This window comes from Astatotilapia calliptera, chromosome 14, assembly GCF_900246225.1.
Source record: "Astatotilapia calliptera chromosome 14, fAstCal1.2, whole genome shotgun sequence".
NCBI classification, from domain to species: domain Eukaryota; kingdom Metazoa; phylum Chordata; class Actinopteri; order Cichliformes; family Cichlidae; genus Astatotilapia; species Astatotilapia calliptera.
In genome coordinates, this window is record NC_039315.1 from 26,826,917 (window position 1) to 26,851,347 (window position 24,431).

The following is a 24,431-nucleotide window of genomic DNA, read 5'->3' on the forward strand; positions in this document are numbered from 1 at the left end:
GGCACTCCCATCCAGTTTGCCAATATACTCTGCTGTAAATCCTGCACTGAAATATGAGGATTGTTTGTTTATTAAAAATAAAAATCAGCATGGAGTCACTGACAGAAGCGCGTCGACATACAGCCTTATGTTGTCTTGATGGATTCTCAATCATCCAGGTAAGTAATCTCCAAAAGTTGATTCTGTTCATCTGGACGTAGCATTTTGTGGGAACGCGGAGTCAAGGAGGCCATTCACATGAAAAGGGAAAGACCATCCCTGAATCGAGGAGGGGGCCTATGGGTACATCTTTCACCATCTTACAATGTTTGATTGCTGCCATTCCCCAACTCTCTGTGAATGGTACTCATGGCCACTGATCAGTGGTCATTTGATCAGTGGGTTTTGGTCAGTGGTTGTTGATCAATGGTCATGAGAATTTGCATAAATAAGATTAAGGAACTGACCTCCCCGCCCATTGTTCCTTCAGTGGGCTGGTTTCAGTCATTATGCAAATGTACTGTTTATAAGATTTGGGGAAACCTGCAGTCAGCTGAGACTGAAGAAGTCACTTGGATGAGTGACGAAACGTTTCTCCCACAAAACGCTACGTCCAGATGAACAGAATCAACTTTTGGAGATAAAGCCTTATAAATTAGATTTTGATATATTTATTTCAGAAATGATTCCTAATAAGGTGTATGCTGCATCAGACAATAACACAGGTCTGCAACCAAAAAACTGCAGAGGATTTTTTGACTGTTTCTTATTTTTCCTCACTGAAACTTGGAAAAATATTCCATCACATCAGGTTTTCTTCAAAGCTCATGTTTTTAGTTTAATTAAGTGTACAATTTCCCTTTTTTATACTGAAATCTGGTATCCTATACTTGAGTTAAAATATATCCAATAATGATTTCTTACATTAATTTCATCTTTCTTACAGCGAGACTTGAAAGAAATACAAATAGAAAATGCGAGGAATTGAGGGCGGTCAGTAGGAGGGGGAAGGTATGGTGGGTTTGGTGGTGTGAGGAGCTCAGATGATCATGTCCCAACAGCTTTATTTTGGTCATCGTGAAAGGTAAGGAATCTAAGAAAAATTATGCACAGTTAATTGTAATAAAACACTGATTTTCTTCATCGCTGTTTCTGTTCCAGGGGTCAGAGATGTTCTACAGGACAAGAGTATCTTCACCAACAAGTTTGGAGGTTCTGCAGGAGCTGTTTTGATCTGGGAGCTTGAATTCAAAAGAGCCTCCTTCTTCTTGCGATGATAAATTCTTCTGCGTGAATGTTGCTGGTGAGAGTGAACAGCAGGGAGAAGCAGAGCTGTGTGACTGCAGCCTTCCTGCTCAGAGGTCTCCTCGTGAGTGTCATACAAACACTGATGCTGCCCGTGAGCTTCCTGTTTGTAGTTGGAGGAGGAAGGTCACTTCTTTATCACGTCATCGGGGAAAACTTTGAAGCATTTGGCTCATTATCAAGCAGCATATCTGCTTCTACACAGGTTAAAGAGCGGACACATTCTGATTTAAGAGTTTGCTGCATGGGTCCAGGGGTGTGTGTGTGTGTGTGTGTGTGTGTGTGTGTGTGTGTGTGTGTGTGTGTGTGTGTGTGTGTGTGTACTAGCTGCGGCCCAATCATCATTTTATTATTTAGAATAATATCTGATGAGATATTTTCTGACAGGGTGACTTACGGATCTCGCAGCTGGGTCCCACCCACCCAGGTGGACAGTGACAGGTGAAGCCATTTGATTGGTCGATGCACGTGCCTCCGTGGTGACAAGGGTTGCTGTCGCACTCATTGACGTCGACCTCACATTTTTCCCCTGAGCAGACAGGCAAGGTGGAATTAAATGACTTTTTTAGCAATAACGTCAACAGCTCAAAGTGAGGCTGATGGATCACAGCCTGACTTCATTTTCCACGCAGCTACATTCATCTTCATCACCAGCCATAATCACAGAAACACGCAGCTGGTCGTCAGGCTGTGCTCACCCAGGTATCCAGGCGGGCAGGAACAGGAAGCATTAAGTCCCGCACTTTCACAGCGGCCTCCATTCAGGCAGCGCATCTTCAGACATGGGTCCTTGTAGATTTCACAGTGTCTGCCTGCATGCACACATACAAAAAGAGCTTTCAATAATTCACCGGGCAGCACTTTTAGCACTCTAAAACATATTCGGATACACTCACACACACATACCTTCAAACTGGGGTGTGCAGACACACTCATAGGCATTGATGAGATCCCTACAGGTGGCGTAGTTTTGGCAAGGGGCAGACAGACACTCATTGTACTCCTCCTCACAGTACAAGCCATGGTAGCCTTAACAGGACACAGATTCATACAGTTCAGAATAAAATCACAGTCTTTATGAATGATTATGTAATAACAAAGGGTTTGTGTTTATGTGAGACACAGAGACAGAAAGTGTGTATCCTTCTGCAGTGAAACACAGTAATGGTACAAATTGATTTTCCTGATTTTCTTTGCATCACTGTGAATATGCATGAAAATATTTTTTATTTAGTTTTCAGGCTCTAATATCTTTAAGACCATACATGTACATTTGAGTAGCTTCATGCTGTTCTTTCTAAAGGCCTTCAAATATGGTATGGTGGGTCACACTACAAAATTTTCCAAGCTCTCAAAGTTTTATTTTGAACTTGAGCAACACTTTAGAAATTCCATAGTAGCAGATGTTTGGATTAGAAATATTGAATGACATGTTAAGTAGATCTCTAGATACGGCTATTTCAATTCCACAGGAAACTGATCGCAAAAGGCTCGAATCCCCCACACTTCACAAAAATATGGAAATGAATAGTAGTAGAAAGCTCAAATTAGACCACTTTTTCACTCTCCTGGAATTTCTTCCATCATAGATGTTTCGTGTGCCTAAAAATTAAAAAAAAAAAATTGGCTGACGTATTAGATTTTAAAATCACTGAATATTGGTATCCTTATTGGCCTTATAAATCCCACATCAGTCGGGCTCTATTGTAACAAATTAATTTCTTCAGGGAGTAATTATGTCAAGTGATGCATTACATTTCATTATAGTAGCACGTAATGTGTAACACGTGATTTTCTTTCAGTAACGACCCCAGCACGAGTTAAAGCTGAGCAGAGGGTCCTTGTAATAGTGCCTCAAAAACAGTTCACACAGCAACAGCCTATCAAACAACCCGTAGCATTCATCTTGTGGCACTATGAAGCAATTTCCTCACGCGCCCTTCCTCGGTCACTGTTCTTGCTCTCAGTGCTCTGAGCAGATTAAAAATATTTCAACCTTTTAAGTCGCACTTGACACCAGCATTGAGACCTACTGCCATCAATGCTAGAAGCTCAACATTTTACGTGTTTACCTGACTGAACCGCACACTACAGCGTACACAATAACAACTGGACCACCGTATGTGCCTCTGTATTTCTTTACAGGGATTTATAAATTAGCCAACAGGGGTATGAGCGCATATTAAATCAATGTCAAATGACATGCAGTGCACCGTGTTTTCCATAGGATGGCAGCTGTGTACTGAGACCAGCATTAACATGGTCAGCGCATCAGAGCATCAGTGCCTCTTCAGCTGTGTGTTTTGCGCTTTTCATATAGGACGTGTGTAACTTGCACTTCGATTTTGTGGCTACAACAGATGCAGATCGAGTGTTTTCATTATCTCGTCTCCAACTTTGACTGCATCTCTCGGCTGGGTGCAAGTACTGACTGAAGCATCAACAAGCCCTCCTCGGGCTACAGCTAACGTGTGTTTGGGGAAAAGAGAGGAGAGCAATTAATGAGGAGCCCAGTTAGAACCTCCAGGGCCCTCTCTGTGAAATGTCAGTGAAATGTCAAGTGCCTTTCCAAGACTCTGCCTGCTTTCTGTGGGCTGGCAGCCTCTCATGTGAGCAGGATTACAGGAAACAGGAGGACAGATCCTTCAACATATCAGCTCCCCAGAAGCTTTCTTTCAAACAGCCAACAGGCATTTACACAACCCCACACATCCGCACACCGACACCATGGAGACGGTCACACTGCTGCATTTGTGGACTCACACACACAGACACACACACTGAAATTAAAACTTTAATGCAGACACATAAACATGCCGCAAGCAACTGACATTCTGATGATGGGGAGAAAAGATCGTTTTGGTCCAAAACACTGCAATGTGTGTGTATCTGTGTGTGTGCGCGCACATGTGTGTGTGTGTTTGTGTGTGAGTGTGATGCTTGGGATGCTAATTACAAATTACCAATTTCACCAGTCCCATTACAGAGGGAGCAGAGGCATTTGATTGGATGGCAGCATCTGTTCAGCTACAAAACACAAACACAGACGACAGACTGGGAGCCACACACACACACACACACACACACACGCACACACACACACACACACAGCTTCTCCATGGCAACCAGACAACAGAGGATAAGAGGGAAATGAGGTGCGGTAAATGTTACAGGATGATGATGAGAAAGGACAAAAGGACAAGCAGAAGAAAAGAACTCGTGAAAGTAATGCAACGTTATGAAAAATAGAAAAATATGCAGGTGGTGTCGCAATAATTGAAAAGAAGTGGGCGCCCGCTCTGCCTCAGAGCACAGTAAGAGCCGTTTGAATAAAAGGGAAGAACATGAAATAAGAAGGCATTATTACAAATCCAAGTCTTGCTGCTCAACATTGATACTGCTTCGTTTCAGGAATTTAAAAAAAGACACCAAAATGTAAATTTTAAAACTCTTTGTACTGAAATGTCAGGCGCTTTCACAAAAAATGACATTAACATAAGAAAACAAACATAATCTTAGCCCCTAATGCTTAATGTATCATATTTGATGCACGCATACAGTTTCTGTGAGTTTTCCACTTCTACATTATCAGTGTGATTTATATGTATTTATTAAAATAAATAAATTCCACACTACATTTTTAAGCAATAAATATGCTGCAAAAATGAATGTGGCAAATATAATAGGAATTAAAAGTCATATATTCAAATTCATATTAAATTAATGAAAAGTTCCATTGTCACAAAATACAATTTTCTGGCGATTATTTCAGGGTTTAGACTTTAAAGGGTCAAAGCGGACCATTTGCTCTTCCTTATTTTGTGGCAGACATATTTTGTTACAACAATGGATTCTAATATTAAAAGGGCTAAAATCTCAAATATTGAGGTCAGCGTGTGTACAGGTGGAAATCTCCAGACTACTTAAACTCTTGTTTTCAACCGTTTTATCTTGACTCAGTGTGAATCACACAGAGGTGATATAGTTAAAATGGTTGTCTCAGATACAGAAGCCCCACCTACCTGCTGTTTAAACCTTTTATTTGTGAGGGGCAGCCAATCAGAATAAAGTAAACTTAAAGGAAGAAGAGCTAAAACAGCGTGTTTCAGACAGAGCGACGAGCTGCTCCTATCAGTTTAGGTCTGTGAATCACATATACGGAGCAGGAAATCAGCTCCACTTATAGATCCACTTTAAGCTCTAATTGCTTTCTGCCATTCTTCCAAAGAGACAGGAACTAGATTAGCCGTGTGAAAGGAGCGTGAATGGGAGCATAAAATATGACACTGAGATGGTTACTCCTCTGTACATTTGACTGACAGCGTGTATAAACAGTGAGAAGCAGGGGCAAAGTGTCAAATTATGTTGATGGGCCATTGGGAAAGTCATCATTTTCTCCATCCTAGCAAGGTAATTGCAAGACAATAGATAATGACAAGTCATCATTCCACTCAATTGATTTAATCAGTCTAAAAAAAACACTCATCGTTGGGGCAGATGACATTTAAACACACCTGAGTCTAAGCCAGGACTACAAGTCACCATCCTTTTACTTATTACAAAGTTTAATGTGCTGGTGGTAAATCCAGATACAGAGTGGAGATTGATCAAAGTAAGGATTCAAGAGGTTTTATGAAGGCTCTTAAAATGTGAATTTCTCAGTGACATCAGTCAAAATCTCATCGGTCCAGGAACTCAGTGGACATGTAGTTTTATTTAAAAATAAAAAGTCCAGCTTCACTCTACTCCCCACTCTACTCTCAGAGGTTTCAGGCTTTTAAGTAAACAGAGTTTCAACTTTTCTACTTGTATGAATCAGCCTATTATATTTCTGGTGCAGTTTAATTCAGCCTTTGTAGCTGATTTGGTTTAATTTTTAATCAGATCATTTAAAAGAATTACCTCCACTCCTCACATAACAAGTAAAACTATCTGAGGATTCATAGATGTCATAAAACTCTTTTAGTTTAAGTAGACCGAGCCCTTTTATGTTAACTATAAGCTTACCTGGCACGCAAAGACACCTGTAGCTGTTTCCCACGCTGCGGCAGACCCCGTGAGCGCAGGGGTTCAGGGCACAGAAGTCCACCAGCTGGGCGCAGGTGGGTCCTGTGAACCCTGCTGTGCAGCTACATCCAAACCCCAGGGGGCCGGGGCCCTGGGCGTAGCATGTCCCGTTATTGTGACAGGGGCTGGAGGCACACGGGTCCACCTTCTGCTCACATGTAGCACCCTGGTAACCTGTGAGAGGGCAGAGAGGGAGCAAATATCCTTAATTTGCTGGAAGGAGAGGCTTAAAGCATACAGCTGCGCTATTACTGGTAAATTGTTAGTTTTGAAGGGAAAGCTTTGGGATTCAGATGAACCTGCTTTCAACAGTGGGTGACACAGCAGGGGCTGTGTTTATGCAAGGCGGGTGTTGCAATCCAATATGTGGCATCTACTTTGGCATAAAATTGCACCCACTCAACTGCCCACTGAAGCCGCTTCTTAATGCAAATGGAACTTTGCAGAAAAATGTTAATGGGATAAAAGAAACTCCTCTACAGTTAAAGGGGATCATAAGTTTTGTTTTTATTTTCTTTGAGTGAACTTTATTGCATTTATAACCACTAACTAAAGGGATGTGCTTCAATTATTCATGCTGCATACGGTGTATTAAATATGATGACAAAGCACCAGCAACCAAAAATATGTACAGAGCAGGACAATAGGATGAAGTCAAATGCTTTCCCTAAAGCAATAAATAAATAAATAAATAAAGACATTTATCATGCAAGAAAACCACAGTAAGTAATGCAGGAGTGCATTAAACAGTCCTGGTTATATTATACTCCTGTAATGTTTTAGACTTAAAAGCATTTTTCTGACGCAGTTATTTCACTTCTTAAATTGTGCATTTGGTACGTATGGTTATATAATTTAAGTGCGCGCAGTTTAAGATTACATGCTATTATTTACTGAAAAGAAAAGTTTAGTATGCAAGAAAACACACCGGATTACTTTTTTGTCAAAAGAGGGAGTGAAGCTAAAGTCAGTAAACAGTCAATTTACCTTTAAAACTACACACGGAGGAAACACAAAGCCAGGTCCTGTTTATTTGCGTCACTGAATACATCATAAATTAAGAACACATTAAACATTACATATGTAGAAAAACTAGTTTGAATTATATATGTGCTTTTAATGTTTTCAAGTCTAATTCTTTTGTAACACAACTCTGTCAGTGTAAAACTATGTTTTAAATGTTTCAGTAAAAAAGATCAAACTTTTTTTAATGGCAGTGTGTCGCAGTGGTTGGAGGGATTTACGCTAGCCGTTTTCCAGTGCTAGCTTTCTGCTAAGCTAAGCTAACACTCCTCAAACAGAACAAACAAAGGGCAGTATTTGTATGATATGTGGTAGGTCTAATAGAGAAAATGCTCAGGAGAAAGTTAAACTAATTCAGACTTTATATACTCACTGGCCACTTTGTTTGGTACACTTTGCTAGTACCTGACAAGAGCCCATTGTGCCTTCAGTGTATTTTATATTGACATGACAGCCTCACACACTTGATGCTGATTTTTCAGTTGCATATCCATTATGCTAATCTCCCATTCCACCACACCCCATGGGTTGAGATCTGGTGACTGTAGAGACCATCTAAGTACAGCGAACTCATTGTCATGTTCAAGAAACCAGACTGAGATTATTTGAGCTTTCTGACATGGTGAGCTATCCTGCTGGAAGCAGCCATCAGTAGATGGGTATACTGTCGTTATAAAGGAATGGACATGGTCAGCAACAAAACTCAGGTAGGCTGTGATATTTAAACTGTGGTCAGTTGGAACGAAGGGGTCCAAACTGTGCCAAGAAAGTATCCAGCACACTATTACACCTGAACCTTTGATACAAGGCAGGATCTATGCGTTCATGTTGTGTATGTTAAATTCTGACCCTACACTTTGGGGGTTAAAGCAGAAATTAAGACTCATTATCACACCAACATTTTTCCAATGTTCTCAGCATGTGTGAACTGTAGCCTCAGTTTCCTGCTGTTAGCTGTTAGCTGGTGTGGTCTTCTGCTGGTGCAGGTCAACTGCTTCAAAGTTTGACATGATGCACATTCAAAGACACTCTTCTGCATACGCTGGTTGCAGTGATTGGTTCTTTGAGTTAATGTTGCCTTCCTATCAACTTATAGCAGTATGGCCACTCTCCTGGCCTCTGACATTTTCTCTCAGAGAAACGCTGCTAAATAGAGATTTTCTCTTTTATGTCTCTTTTTTTCTCTCGTTGTGAATTGTAAATGGTTGCGTGTGAAAATCCCAGTAGATCAGCAGTTTGAACTCCAGCAGGTTGTCTCGACCATGTCTAAATGCCTAAACACATTGAGCTGGTGCAATGTGATTTCATGATTAGGTATTTGCATTAATGACCACCTGAAAATGTGCACCTAATAAAGTGGCCAGTGAGTGTAAATTAGAATGTATCTACTCAATGTGACTGAAAAAAGAAACAGCACCTGTATGCAATGATCAATACAAAACAGTTTTGATGCTGCAGAATCAGTACTCAACAGTGATGGGAATAACGGCGTTACTAACGGCGTTACTTTTTTCAGTAACGAGTAATCTAACTAATTACTATTTCTATCGTTACAACGTCGTTACCGTTACTAACAAGAAAATGTGGTGCGGTCGCACTACTATTTTTCAACAAACAGACGGTTGCAGCTGTCTTTAGCTTGCTGCACCTTATTTTCAGTTGCATGGAAGCAGCTGTCTATGTAAGTAATCGAGAACGCGCTCCCGCGGACAGCGATCACTTTCTGGCAGACGATCACTTTTTGGCACAACACCTGGAGCTAAGGGGGCAAAACAATCGCATGAGTGCTGCTGTTTGGCTGAGGAAGAATAAAGTATTCATGGTAAGCCAATCACATGACCACTTCAAGATTACAAAGCAACAAGGTGATATATACCAGTTTTTAAATTGTGTTGATAAGCCTCGTAAAACCAGAGTCATGATAAAAATATATACACAGCGTTTTTTCCTCAATAGTTTCGCCACGTTTACTGTCTAAGGACAGCGCAGCAATCACTCTCTGCTTATGACCAAAAAATAATTAAAAAAAACAAAAAACAGCCCGTTCGTGTTTGTGGAAAAATGTCGACCAATCAAAAAATGATGTGGCGACATGACATTTGGTTGTTTAGGAAGAGGGGAAAGTTTTAGGAGTGATGGCACGAGAGAGAGAGAGAGAGAGAGAGAGAGAGAGAGAGAGAGAGAGAGAGAGAGAGAGAGAGAGAGAGAGAAAGAAAGACAGCAGAAAAAAAAAGAGAGCGAGTTTTGAGAAATTTGTGATGTTTAGCATGTTTGGAGTGTGTAGTTAATGTGTTGTCTTGTGTAGTTAGTGTGTAGTGTTGTGGATAGTTTTGTGTTGTGTGTCAGAACAATGAGGCGACTGCTGTCTCCGGGTAGAAACATGAGTGATACACCTGCTGCTGTCAGACCTGCAGGTATCAGGCTGTGATGTTCTCCTTTATAGTGGACAGAAATTATTTTTTTGGAGTGGCACAAATAATTTGTGTGGCATCTTATTGAATGCAGAACAGCTGATTGTTCTGTAAATAGTTTGAATGGTTATTTAAAAAATGGGTAAAAGGTAAATGGCTGCAAATAACTTTGTTGTTTGCAAAACTTGTGCATATGATTTTAAAATTGACAATTTATATTTGCATTTAAAGTTATGAAATATGATTCACTAAACATGTTTGTGGTTGTTACAGTAAAAAATATAACCTTTTCAACTTTTATGTTTTTTGTCTGAATTTAGATCAATTGTGTTAATACAGTGTGTCAAAATGATACGAAACAAGGCAAAGTAAATAGTTTTTAAAGGTGAAATGTAGAGGAAAGTAGTTAAAAAACTTTTTTTAAAGTACCGCAATAGTTACTTTTCAATTAATTACTTTTAGAATCTTGTAACTCAGTTACTAACTCAGTTACTTTTTTGAAGAAGTAACTAGTAAATATAATTAATTACTTTTTCAAAGTAACTTGCCCAACAGTGGTCCTCAAAGAAGCAATTCAGCATATTCAGAAAAATGTTAAATTACACCTTGAATCAGAATCAGAATCAGAATACTTTATTGATCCCTGGGGGAAATTATTTTTTGTTACAGTGCTCCATTATAAACCAACATTAAGACAAGACAGACAGTACACTAACTAAGAATAGTACAATATATACATATATATATATATATATATATATATATATACATACATACATACATAAGTCACTCAAAGTGAAGCCTGATTAATGGCTTGTTTTCTATAATATCCTCAGAAAGAAAGAGAGAGAAAATGGTTTGACTCAAAATGTTCTTTCATCAGTCCCTCTTCCTTAGTCAGGTCACCAAAAAAACAGAGTGACAGCACCTTAACGCACACCGAAATATTGTGTTGACAGGGACATCTATAATGCTACACCAGCATCTCTGAAGGGGCTGAGTCTGTTTCCGTCATGCTCCTCCGTGTTTGTATGGGGGCTCTGTCCTGTGCACATCCATGATCTCATTTGCTGATGTGCCTCACGTGTTTCTTCTTCGCCTCCTCTCATTATCTTGTGAGCCTCTGCCTCTTTCACCTATCTTCCGATTCTAAAAATAACCTCCTCCCGTCACCCCTTCTCCTCCTCCTCCTCCTCCTCCTCCTCCTCCTCCTCCGTGTTCACCTCCCATGAGAACCACCATTGTGCTGCAGAGAGCAGAAAGACACAGTCTCTACGCACATACCTTTTCTTTGTATGTCTTGGTCCTCTGATTCACAGCGTAGTAACTCCCTGTGCTGACTGCACCAGAGTGCACACTCAATTGAACTAATGAAGAGATCTCTCTGAAGCATCCATTGATCTGCAAGACTTTATTTCACCGTGTGAGCAGGACATTTATCATTCAGCAGGGCGGACAGGAGCAATCAGGAGCAGGCAGGGAAAATATCACCACAGCTCTTCTTCCCTTTGCTGCCTCCTTCTCTTTCTGCTTCATCCCTTCCTTTCTTTGGTCCTCTGACTTCTTCCAAGCCCCCTGATCTCATCTTCCTTTCCCCGTTTCTCTCATACAGTTCCAAAAGCGCCGCTGATACCGAACACACACATAAATTTAATTTCCTGATTTGCATTTGTTCCGCTGTGGTTTAATCCCCCCGCTTTCCTTCGTATTTAACATATTAGCTCCATTTAAGAACTTGAGCTTCATTTCTCTCTTTGTCTGGTTCAGCTTTTATTTTTTCGGTAACACGTACATTTATCTAAAGAGGCACAACTACACTGTGACATAGGTCCCAGCTGACAGAGAGGAGTCTGTTCGTTCCTGCTGCCAGCATTCAAACTGCCAGGAGTTAACAGTATAAATTTAGCTAGCCTGCTCACTCCTCCACCCTTCTACTTTTGGCTGGAGGCAGCCACAGTGCTGGCGTTCACACTTCACACTTTTCTGTCGGTGTGTGTAAGTGAGAAGAAGTTAATATGACGGTGGTTGTCTCTGTTGAGGATTCAGAGTGCGAAACATGGCCTACTTACACATGAAATTCAGATTAAACATGAGACCTACAGGTTTGACTTTTCCAGCACTTTGGATCAAAGTTAAATTTCCTGCATTCTTCTTCTCAAAGTCTGTCTTAAAACAAGGCTACGTCCAAACAACTAGATTTTCATTTCAAAACATTTGAAAATTTGCAATTTCTGTCCAGATAATAAATCTCCAACTGATACTAACATGCACAAAAAACAACCCAAGACATTCCCTGTAAATTAGGCATGATTGCTGTCATGATCCACAGTCTACAGGTTGTTATCTGCCAGTCAGGACTGAAGATTTGTTTTTTCTTTATGGCCATGTGACAGGGAAATGATGAAGCAGGTAGGTAAGGACACTTAGTAAGACTGGGCTGCAAACCTGGACACCTGGTTCATTGTTTATTAAACTCTCTGCTTCTGACCACACAAATTTAAACACACTAAAATATAGCAATAAAATAGGGACGATAGATTTTTTGGAAGTCACTGTTTTCAGGAGAAATTATGGTTGAGCTTCTTCCTCTTAGAAGGGAGTTTTTCTTTCACACTGTTGTCAAATGCTTGTCAATTGTTGTTTTTGTCTGTATTAATCTTTACCTACAATATAAGGTACTTTGAGGCCAGGGGCAGATCTGAGGGTGGCATGGATATCAAAGCTATTACTTTACGCATATGCTTTAATCTTAAGAAAACATTCATAAAAGCAGTGGATTGTGAATTCCTTTCCTCACTGGTGACCTTGCTCCTTAGGCAGCTGTAGACTGATAATGTGTGTGAGGCCTTCTTTCAGACTGTATATGTATATGTGGTTAAAATACATTAAATACAGCATGTATACACATTTCATATAAACATAGTCTGTAACTTTCTTATTGACTTTAACCCAAATAATTAGACATTTCAGTTACATGAATAATGTAATATTTTTTGATTTTATGTACTGTCCTAGCCTATATAATAAATAAGTGTGTAGCCCAGTAAGTTTAAAATCCAGAAAGCTACACAACGTGTTATAACTCGTGTTAGAAACACAAGTCTAACTCTTCTAACACGTCTAACGCTCTTTTTATTACAAATAATTAAAGTGTCACATGCTTAAATTTACACAAAATGTCAGAAACCTGCACTATCATGAAAACATTTTCTCCAAAAATGTAAACATCATTTTTCATGAGTTATTGGGTTATTACACACACGTTCATTCATTTCCAGACTGTAACAATCAACCACCTGTGTTGATCTGAAATGTCCCTGGTGTTGATTTAAAATGTACTCTGGCACAATCAAGGGTCGATTGCTGCTTAAAACAAAAAATAAATCTATATCAACCTGTGGGCGATGTTTTCATGTATTCAATGTTAATTGTAGCGAGGCTCAAACTCTTAATGCTAGGTTATTTTAATAAACAATGTTGTCATATGCAAAGCTAGAGTGACACTAGGAGTGGCAACAGATTATTTTTAGGTTGGGACATGCCACCCCATGCCATCACAGTAGATCCGCCCCTGCTTGCGGCAAGTATTATTGCAATTTGGTGCTATACTGAAAACTGAAAATTGCAAGTGAACCCTTATGACTTCTACATCAGAGAAAGTGCTGCAGCTGGAACTAAGTACATACTTTGTGTTATTATGAGTCGAAAAGCAGGTATAGATTGGAAAAATGTAGAGATATTTTTGATAACATGATGCTGATTGCAGTAAAAACTGTGGGTTAAAACCAATAAAAACCAGTGGATAGAGATCTCAAACACCAGTTTGGCTGTTTCTTGGCTCAAATTCTCTCTGAAAATTTGTTTTTGTCAAATGCTGCCGGTAGGAAAAACAAACAGGGATGAGAATATCTTGTTTCCCTGTGAGGCGAATCGAGCAAATCAAAATGCAGCTCATGTTGTCGTATTTGCCCTATTGATCCCAAAGCTGATGCATCTCTGATGACAGCTACTGGAGTTGTCATGCCTCCCATCCTTTTACTTATTGCTTGTGTCTGTGCAGACACTGAAAGAAAACTTATATGGGAAGAGATCCTATCTGTGCTCTAAGCAGCATTTAAAAACATGAACACGCATCCTCTGCATGTGCCAATTTGGCTGTTTAATTTTGCTTGTACTTCTTTGCCAGTGGAGAAAAATAATAAATACAGAGTGTCTCATTTATCATGGATTGCAGAGCGTTTCTGCTCTACTGGCTCCCAAAAAGAGAGAGAGAGAGAAGAAAAGCTGGAAAGCCAGTGTTATCGGTCCATTAAATGGTTGTTATCAGCTGTTATCACTGCCATTGATATTACCAGTAGGCAAACTTTTCCCCCAGCTACAAGGCGCAGTAGGCTGTTGTCAATTCATTTAACTGTGCGGTGTTCCTGCATCGACATAGGTGGAGTGTTTCCAGTTTGAAAGAGCAACTAAAATCTGTGTGAGAATGGTGGAGTTGGCAGAAATCAGATAACTTTCACCAAGGAAATGTTTGTATGGACTCTTTGCATGTAGTGCCATTCTGACTTGTTCTGTTTTTCATCTTAGTGATGCCTGCTAGAAGGTGCAAGACGGCACCAGCTGGCTGTCATAGGAAGCCAGTAACAGCCGTTTGTTGGGTTTATAACAATTTGAAACAGGTGGAATACATTTTTTTTTCCACCTCCATGAGTTGTGAATAAAAGCCTTTGATGATTTCTTACTCAGAGGTTTTACACCTGAGAATGTCAAACTCACTCACACCGTGGTCCACATACAGCCCACTTTGATCTCAAGTAAGCCAGACCAGTGAATCCCCCCGGTCTATCGGTATGAAGAAGTTTAACTGCACACTTAATCCCTAAGATATGTTGGTATTAGAAAATAAAGTGCAATTTCAGCAGTATATTTTCTGCATAACAAAGAAATGCTGTGATAGTAAAAGAATGAAGTCTGTCCCAATGACTCTTTGGGCATAAACTGTAAAAAATAAATGTATAAAATTTTGGAACAAGTTCTGGTAACTCATTGCCCAGAATGTCATTTAACTATAAAACAGATCGTTTTTGGTCATTTACAGAAATTTTTATTTTAAATACCTATAAAACAGGAAGGTAATAATATTGAATAATATGTAATAAATATAGTTAAATATTCAAAACTCATGCCGTCCTTCACTTGTTGCAAAGCTGTCGAGTGGGCTGGATCATAGTCTCTGCTGGGCCGATTTTGGCCCCTGGGCCTTATGTTTGACACAGCAGTTTAACACTGTTATTAAGGATCTCCTTCCTTAAGCCTTGAGGCAACTGTTGTTGTAATTTGTTGCTGTATAAATACATTTGAACTGAATTCTTTGAATTGAAGTCTTCCCTAGTTTTCAAACACACTTAAAAAAAACAAAAGACATTAAAGTTTCTGACATACAGATAATAAGACATCGTGGGGTCATCTTTGAGCCCTGCAAGCACTTCTCAATTTGACCCCCACCTGCTACCTTATGAAAAGCAGAATATTTGCTCATGCAGTGTGTGAGCAGGTGTTGTAGTTCTGAATGATTACTGAGATATTGATTAATCCCTTGTTAGAAATCATGGCCTGTAATGAAACACCCTTTTCTATGGCTGTTACTGATTTTCTCTGCCATTATTTTTGCATTTGTTCCAACAACCAGGTGCTGTTGCAGTGTGAAATCTATCACCTTTCCCGAACTGAGATTTGTGTGTAAAATATGCAGTTTTTCCTTTGTCGCTACTTTGAATTCGTTTCTAAGGTTACACAACATGTGGCAACAAACTTGTCTACAAGTCAAAATTCAGATGCAGCATGAAGTTTTTTCAAACCTCTCCCTTCACAAAATCTCAGCACAGTGACTGCTTTGGCACAGTTCTTGACTGAGCTTTCACCAATATTGCTTTAATCTTAAGACAACATTCATAAAAGCAGTGGATTATGAATTCCTTTCCTCTCTGGAGACCTTGCTCCTTAGGCAGCTGTAGACTGATAATGTGTGTGAGGCCTCCTCCAGACTGAGAATGAACTGACTGCTGGGATTTATCCCTGGAACAACAAAACAATTTTCACTCAAGGCTCTCTTTATTCACATGTTGATGTCCACGGTCGGCTAATATTTTCACAGTCTGTGTACATACTGGAAACCGCAGTGTTGAGAAATGCTGTTTTGACAACTGCTTTGTGGCCACAGGTTTTAGGTCAATTGGGCTATGAAGACTAATTAAAATAGAGGAGGAGGGCTCAAATTAAGCATGTCAGTGGCACAGATACTCTCACACATGCACACGCACGCACACGCAGCGTCTATGATAACAGCTAAAAGCTGCACACACTACTGCGGCAAACGTATTTCTACAGATTTCTCTCTTTTTCCTTCTTTTTCACAAAGGCACACAAACACCATAAGCTGTGAGGTTTCTTGGCAATCTCAAGCACACAGACCACTCATTTCTGGCAGCTTCACTCATTCCTTCTGATTCACTTACGGCACACGATTGGTTCTAGCATGCGATAACGGGCTTCCTACCTTCGGGACAGTAACACCTGGGCCCGGCCAGGCTGCTGAAACAAGTGGCTCCATTCTTGCAGGGCTGGGAGACGCAGTGATCGACCAACAACTGGCAACGCTCTCCTTCATAACCTGAGAGACACGAGGTTTATGATCACACTGCTTTTGCTGGAGTTAACATTCTGTGTATTGTTATCATACAAGGATGTGATATATAAATATTTATACATCTGCAGAAGACTAAAGTGATGAATACATGGAAAAGCTGGAAATGATTTGCTTTCAATGTTAGATTGTTGGATTGCTAATTAAGTACTGTGTTATTACATTTGTGTTATTACTCTTGACCTTTTAGCTGTTTTATTCCAATACATGAAATCTCTGTTTGCCTGCAAATTGCTCCCACACAATCAGTTCAACAGCCAAATATGGCACACAGGTACACCTTACACCCCTGAGAGTCTTTATCTACATCAGATATCATGATTATTATGTTACCAGCCTGGCAACCACCTAACAACAGGCTGTAATGCCATCTATAACATTTAATATCCATATGATTTTCACTTTAGGGTAATAACTAAATAATGAATATCCACGTAACTTGAGGGATGCATGATACATTAAGATGTCATCATCTTGCCTAGCAACAACCTACCAGCTGGCTAAATTGACACATTTGTAGCCTTTGTGCACTTACAACACCTTATTAAAAAAGCCTGATATTAATTTTACTGTAATGACACCTAATGTAAACGCAATTTAGGCATGTTATATTATGATGTCATCACATTGTCTAGCAACCACCTAACAACGCCTAACTACAGCATGATCGTAGTAATATTTAATATTATTAAGAGTGGCTGCTCAGAGTTGTGCCTAATTTGGTTTCTAATTAATGAATAATGTCAGCAAGACCACCTGAGCCACCTAGTAAAGACGGTGGTGTTTGCTGTCTGTTTCCGCTTTCTTAATTTTTTTCCAAACAGATGCTCACAGAGGGCTCGTTAGCACAACATGCTAATGAGAAGTGACTGGCAATCAGTAGTCACCTGTGACATTTACCTTCCTACCACAGGGTCTTTTTTTCCAGTTCCCGTCTCAAAATAAATCTGACAAGATCAAAAGTTCAGGCTACTCTCTGCTGCTCTTTTTATTCAGACATTTTCTTAATGAAAGAGGCTCTCACCTCCCAGCCAAGACAACACAGTCAGGTTCCAAAATATGTGAATGGGGAATCTTCTTCAAATGCAAAAGCATACTGGGACCACTACTTTTTAAATTTCTAGTTTTTATACATTACAAGAAAACATTGCATACATTTCCATTGCTATGCAGATGACACCCAGCTATATTTATCCATCAAGCCAGATGTCCTAAAGGTATAAAGGCCTGGATGAAATTTTCTGTTTCTAAATTCAAATAAAACTGAGGTTATTGTACTCGGCCCAAAAGCTCTTAGAAACATGGTGTCTAGCTGATACTTACTTTGGATTGCATTACCTTGGCCTCCAGTAACACTGTGAGGAATGTACGTCCTTTAATTTGCATTTTAAAGAAATATGTGGGTGTGCTTTTCTTTTTCCATCTCTGTCTCCGGGTGCTGCTGAAAAGCTACTTCATGCATTTATCACTCATTGGCTGGACAACTGTAATTTATTACAGCCTTCAGTTAATGCAAAATGTTGCAGCGAGAGTCCTGACAGGGTCTAAAAAGAGAGAGTCTTAATTGACTCCCTGCAAAATCCAGAATTGAATTTAAAATCCTTCTCCTCACATACAAGATCTTGAATATTCTGGCCCTATTATATCTTACAGATTTTCATAGTACCATATTGTCCAAATAAAGCACTGCACTCTCAGACTGCAGGCTTACTTGTGTAGAGTTTCTATAAGTAGAATGGGAGACGAGTATTTTGTAGCACCAGTTCCCAGTTTGGATTCGGGAGACAGACACCCTCTCTACTTTCAAAATTATCCCTAAAACTTTCCTGTTTGATAAAGCTTATAGTTAGTGCTGGATCAGGTGACCCTGAACCCTCTTGGTATGCTGCTATAGGCTCAGACTGATGCAGGACTTGATGTGATGCACTGAGCACTTCTTTCCATTTACCACCTTTATTCACCATTTGAACAGATCATTAATTTACCTTCTCCCTCCCTTTTGTCCCATCTCTCTATTTTCTCCTTTTTCTCTTTTCAGGGAGTTGTTCCTTACCAACATCCTTACCACGTGTTGCTCATTGTTTGAGCTTTCTTCAGAGTACTGTATCTTGACACTGCAATATAAAGCACCTTGAGACAAATGGTGTTGTAATTTGGCACTATATAAATAAACCTGAATTGAGATGTTCAAACAGTCTATCTCAAAAACAGCACTGAAAGTAAAACCACACGATATGGCATAAAAACACTGATAGTGTGATAGGCCACACACAAAAGGGTTAATGCTGTGAGTTTTAACCCAAAACACAATCTTTTCTTAACCTTGCAAAGTCAGCTTTGGTGAAAAAAGTGAATGAAAACAAAACAACTCAGTGAGTGAAAATCACGAGCACAAGCATCCGCCTCCAAGCAGCAATATCTGACGCTCTGGAATGAGAACAAGTTCACCACACACACCTGGTTGACAGGTGCACGTGAAGTTGCGTCCTTCACCCCCCTGCCTGATGTCAGTGCAGGTGCCGTTGTTGCGACAAGGTCGGTGGTGGCAGGCGTCATATTCCTCACAAAAAATCCCGGTGTAGCCGTCTTCGCACTCGCAGAAGAAGGTGCTCTGCAAAAAAGCGACAGCACACAGATTTCACGCGTCAAATCAGGGAGCCCTAACGGCGAAACGGCAGGAGGGAGGAAAAACTTGTGAAACAGTAATAATGAGATCGCAGATTGTGAAATAATTCAGCGACACAACAATGCAATTATGAGCAGCGGTGACACAGTTTGGTTTTCTCAGCTAACGAGGGAAAACAGAAGAAACGGCACAAAACCAGACACGGTGAGATGACCTCTCCAACACCTCCCTCTCTACACTTTCATTCACGCTTAAGAGGCACAACCAACCGCTACATCTTTTTTTGGTTCGGTACGTGAATGTTGGGGCTCAGTGGATCCATTTTTAACTATGAGCAACGGATAATTAAAACAGGCCTGCATAAATCAAAAATAGCACCGCAGTGTTTGTTCTTCCAGCTATTAAATTTCAGTGATCAAAACAGAGCACAATAATGCATCTCTGATGATGATGATAATGGGAATTCAGCTTTTTTGGAAGTTGCATGTTTTAGATGTTAGAAAGCAATAAAGAGATTGCTAAAACTAAAGCAATGAGCGTGCCCATTCAGCGGTGCTACCTTTATTTATTTCACTAATTTATGCTAGTTTGTCCCATAAAACGTGAACCTATTGGAGGGCTGTGCATAAAAAAGGCTTTAATTTGTAAAAACCCTTTGAATTAAAGCAAGGATTCTTCATTTTAGTCACATACTGACTGCTGAAAGTAGCTTCTTGTATCAGCGAGCACTGAAATGTGTTCTCGGGTGAAGAAAAGAAACGTTCTCACCTCAGAGGGTTGGGTGATGCATTTGCCTTTTCCGGAGCACTGAGGGTCACTGAAGCTGCTGCCGGGCTCCACACAGCTGCTGGCCTTCACCGTCAGGTTGAGACGGAGCGTGACCTCCGGGGCCGTGGGAGCGCCAACGCGAATCACACCTGCCACAAGAGAGTGTGTAATCTGCTCATTTATACAACAAGTACAGTAATATGTGATGGATAATTTGGATGGATAATTGGACTCGGTGGTGGAGTTTTTAACCATACAGCAGTCTGAAGATGTACTTTCTTTTTCTATTTTCAGACACGGCTCTTCATTTATAAATATCGCAACACCTTTTGGAGAGTTTTTAAAAGGATTCCTGGTCCCCAGAGGATGAATTGTTGGCAAGCCCTTCTCTTTTCTCGCCTAGCGCTCAGCTGTATTTTTAGCCTTTTAGCATGTTGAGTGAATCATCAAACATCGGCCTGCAGCAGCCGCACACAGCTTTCATTTAACAATGCTTTAGTAAAAGTACACACCGCTGCCCCAAAACTGCATAAAACTTAAGTGGTAATAAAAGAATTGATGGATTCAGTTCATTACAGTGACCAAAATAGAGACTGTGCCTCTCTGTCTTTGTCTCTCCCCATCTCTGGATCTATAAATGTAGAACATGTCGTATTATAGGTTCAATCAAAGCTGACAGCTTCGCGGGCACTCGGATAAAAATAGCTTCGTAGTGGATATCACCTGCCATTCTTTTGGAGCAACACCGGTGACGACAGCGATGATGCAAGCTCCTCGGCCAATCGGAGCCCTGATAAAACGACGCGTGTTCCTCCGTCATCCCCGACCGAACCATCGTCAGCACAATGACACTGAAAGTCGGACCTGCGCAGTCATTGCGCTTTTAAACTGCGAGGCCACAAACATGGCACTTCCATCCCATGTGTAGATGGGTGCCTGTGTCTTTCCTCCTGTCCCCTGATCTTGCAGGGAAACATGCAGCACGCTTAAAATCATGCGTAGATGTGAGTTTGGTTTTGTTGCAAGCATTTTTATTCAATAAATGCGATACCGCCTGCGTCTTCATCCTTCTCCCACAAATTGTCCTTCATTCACGCCTCCTTCACGCCCCTTTATCCTTTCCTCTAATCCCTTTCTTTGTTGTCTCCTTTCCTCCCTTGCTCCCTCCTTATCTAACTCTTCTTTCTCCTTCTTCCATCCTTCCTCATCCTCTCTTCTCTCTGATTTAACTCCCCAGTGTCATTGCCACTGCCACCGTGTCCTTCTCTTTCTCCCTCCCTCCGTCTCTCTCCGGTGAAGCTGCCACCGAGTTACCAGACGTGTCAAGGTCAGCAGCCGGGAAGAGTAGCAAAACAGCATCAGGTATGTAGAGCACACGCAGGGGTCAGCCAGCCCTTCAGTCAAAGGAGCGAGGCTCCAATTAACCCCCGGCGGCACCCGCTGCAGCTCACGCCATGGTTTTTTGGCACCACTCTGTGAATACTCAAAAACTGCCCGTGTGAAGCTCGGTATTAAAACACAGATGGAATATCAGCATAAATGTCTGTTCGGTATGCAAATAAAACATTCTGACTCACATATGCAAATGTTATGTTATTTTCCCCCGATGACACTGAAGAATAAACGTCGCAATTACAACTTATTTAAATTCATTAATCCTCTGATGTTTTTGGCTCGGCTGTAAATGATCTATTTGGAGCTTCTTGACAATGTTTCAAATTCAGCTTTTCTGTGGTTGTTGGATGAACTGCCATACACATTAAATAATTTAAAAAAACACACGATTCTCTGTAAATATGTATCTAGTTTTAATAAAGTTATGGCTGGTTTGGAGTCATCGAGGGACTATCTATTTATATTTCCCACAATTTTTTTATAGATCATCCTCAAACTTCACAACAATACACCAAGCCTTGGGGGACACTGAGTACCTAGGTGGGCTAAACATTTGACCTTGGCCTTCATTCTCAGGCAGCAAGGTCAAAGTCGACCTTGAAAACGAAATTCCAGAAACCATATCAAGTAATGTATCATATGACAGGGCACGGAGACCGCTGTACAACACACTCGAATCTTAAAATCTTTACAGCCTATAGAAGCTAAAGGTTTCAACTAATTCTGCTGCAATCATATCGGCAAAGTTAATAAAATAGGCAGTTTTAGTATGTAGTACTTCGAGGTTAAGGGTCAAGGGCCAGAGTCACACGAATTAGGGAAAAATCTTAGTTTCTATTGGATCATCTCCAAACTTTGAACCAATATATTAGTCACTAGGGGGGCATTGAGCTCTTTAACTTTATATTTTGACATTAATTAATTCGCTACACTAGATTTTTATATTACCAATGCTGACATCACAGATTTGATATAGGCCCTGTCCTTCAGGAGGAGTTGAGCTCTTGTTTGTTATGTTTCTGTCATGGTTAATCCGCCAATAAGCACAAGCTCGTTAATCTATAATATCTATAATCATTGTGGTTAGAAATGTTCAAATTAAATGTTTTTACCAAAAAAAGCAGAAAAATAGTACAAGTGCGATATTATTTTTGATTAAGATGCCAAACTGCATCCGTTTACTTGCGTTCCTGAACATTTGTTTTTAGTGGTCGAGTGTTGCGCCTAATTCATTTGCAGTGTTTCTGCTCAAATTTGGATTTGAAAACATGAATTCAGTTTAATATTTGCTTAAAAAATAACAACATCATTTTCAATTTTAAAAAAGTGTTTTCTTGATTTTATGGCAGCTGGTCGAATAAATTTGTTAAGCACCGTATGCCTATATTTTCTATGCAATCTGAGCCAAACATACTCAAACCGGATTTACCAGCTTTTTTAAAGAAATTATTCATAACAAACTAAATCCTCTGTTCTTCTCAAGGCTGTTTAATTTTCATGCCTTTAAGTAAAGACAAATCCAGATTCTTGGCTTCTGTGTCCAGAAATACAGCTCAGGGCTGGTTGCCTCAAAGAGCTAAATGCTAACATGCTGATGTTTGGCACATGTCCACTATTGTAGTTTCCTGTGTTTGCATGCTAATATTTCCCAAAAGGCATTATTAAAAAGTACCAGGACACCAGAGGCTTACTCAGGAAGTAGTTCTGTCCCAGGGGAAGCAAGTGGTCTGGCACCACCAGTCCATCCGGGGTCTGCAGGAACCACATGGTGGTGCCGTTCAAAATGGACGAACGGAGGAAACCCTCTTCGTTCACTCGCCACAGCACGGGAGCTCCACTGGCATTCACCACGACCCTGTTTGGAGCAGAGACAGGAAGGGAATCAAGTATGATGAGGCTGCTTTCCCAGCTCGTGATGAACGCTTACAGCCTTCAGTGTGTAAATCATAGGTTGCACAAGAAAATTCAAGACTCAGTGCTCAAACACAATCCACGTAGTGCACGCTTTTGCTACTGTATACCTAGCGAGGGTCTAATCCATCTTGCCAGCCATGAACCTTTTTAAAATGTCAGCATGTCAGCTTGAAATATTAGACACATGAATGAATCTTCTATGTGAAGCTGCCTGCTTCTGCTAATGATTATTTTATTCAAAAGAAGAAGTTTGGTGAAATATCATCCCGTGTGCACACGTCATGGTCGACAGCAGCTCAACAGTCAGTCAGTTTTTGTACCGAAGGACATTTTGTGCGGCGTACCCGATGATTAAAGTACTGTCCTCCTGTTGGTGAGTCCAAGCTGGGATCATAGTCAGGTCTGTGAGTAATGACTGCCAGAGAGGTTGATGCTTCTTGTGGAAACACTGTGAATCTTGTGAATAGACTTGTGAAATACAATCAGTGTTGCTGGCATCCATCATTCACACTGAGCCATTAAATAGACCCCCGGGGACACGGAGGTCTCTGCAGACCACATAATTCAAACATAAGTCACATAAAAATACCAGTGACACCAAAATGATCTCTTTGGTCTCTTATTTAGACAAACCTATTATTGAGCAATTCCAAATTAATGTCTATGCAGAGGCCAAGATCAGCAACCCAAATGATATCGATGAGACAAAGTATTATTTACAGAGCTCAGTCCATCTCTCACTGCTACCAAAGCCACAGCCAACACGGACCATGAGGGTAAATCCCGTATCTGGAGGCCTACTGTTCTGGGGATCGTGCTGCCAGCAGGATGATCTAATCCCTCTGGGCAGAGCGAGAAGAACAATGCGCGCCATGTTTCATGCCAGAGACGCCGAGCTCCACCAGCTGCTTGCTGAAGAGACAGTAAAGAGCAGAGCCAAGCCGAGCTGAGCCGAGCTGGATCACCACGCAGAGCAGAGTGAAATCTGTCACTGGGGGTTGTGAGAGGCAGCAGCTTCAATGAGCCTCCTCTTGTTTAAATGCAATTGAGAAGCCCTCTAACCCCACTCCCACACCTAATCCATCCAATATTAACAAAAACAAAAATCAATCTGATTACGCTCTCAGCTCCCGCCGTCACGTATCTGTTCTAATGAACGCTTGTTACTTATAAGAGCAGTAATTGTTATTATTACCTCTGTGTGCTTTTCATACACTCAGCCACAGATGAAACAGATTTACAG

At 40.6% G+C, this 24,431-nt stretch overlaps 1 protein-coding gene across 1 annotated transcript in view; it reads right to left on the reverse strand.

Moving 5' to 3' along the window:
• dner (delta/notch-like EGF repeat containing) overlaps positions 1 to 24,431 on the reverse strand; it is a 72,042-nt gene that overhangs the window by 3,642 nt on the left and 43,969 nt on the right. The window contains exons 4-11 of the mRNA XM_026191904.1: positions 22,966 to 23,129; positions 19,880 to 20,028; positions 18,943 to 19,096; positions 16,339 to 16,452; positions 6,292 to 6,525; positions 2,191 to 2,313; positions 1,983 to 2,096; positions 1,682 to 1,813 (exon numbers count right to left, since the gene is read on the reverse strand). Of these exons, the coding sequence (XP_026047689.1) occupies positions 1,682 to 1,813; positions 1,983 to 2,096; positions 2,191 to 2,313; positions 6,292 to 6,525; positions 16,339 to 16,452; positions 18,943 to 19,096; positions 19,880 to 20,028; positions 22,966 to 23,129 (1,184 nt within the window). The remainder of the gene's footprint in view (positions 1 to 1,681; positions 1,814 to 1,982; positions 2,097 to 2,190; positions 2,314 to 6,291; positions 6,526 to 16,338; positions 16,453 to 18,942; positions 19,097 to 19,879; positions 20,029 to 22,965; positions 23,130 to 24,431) is intronic.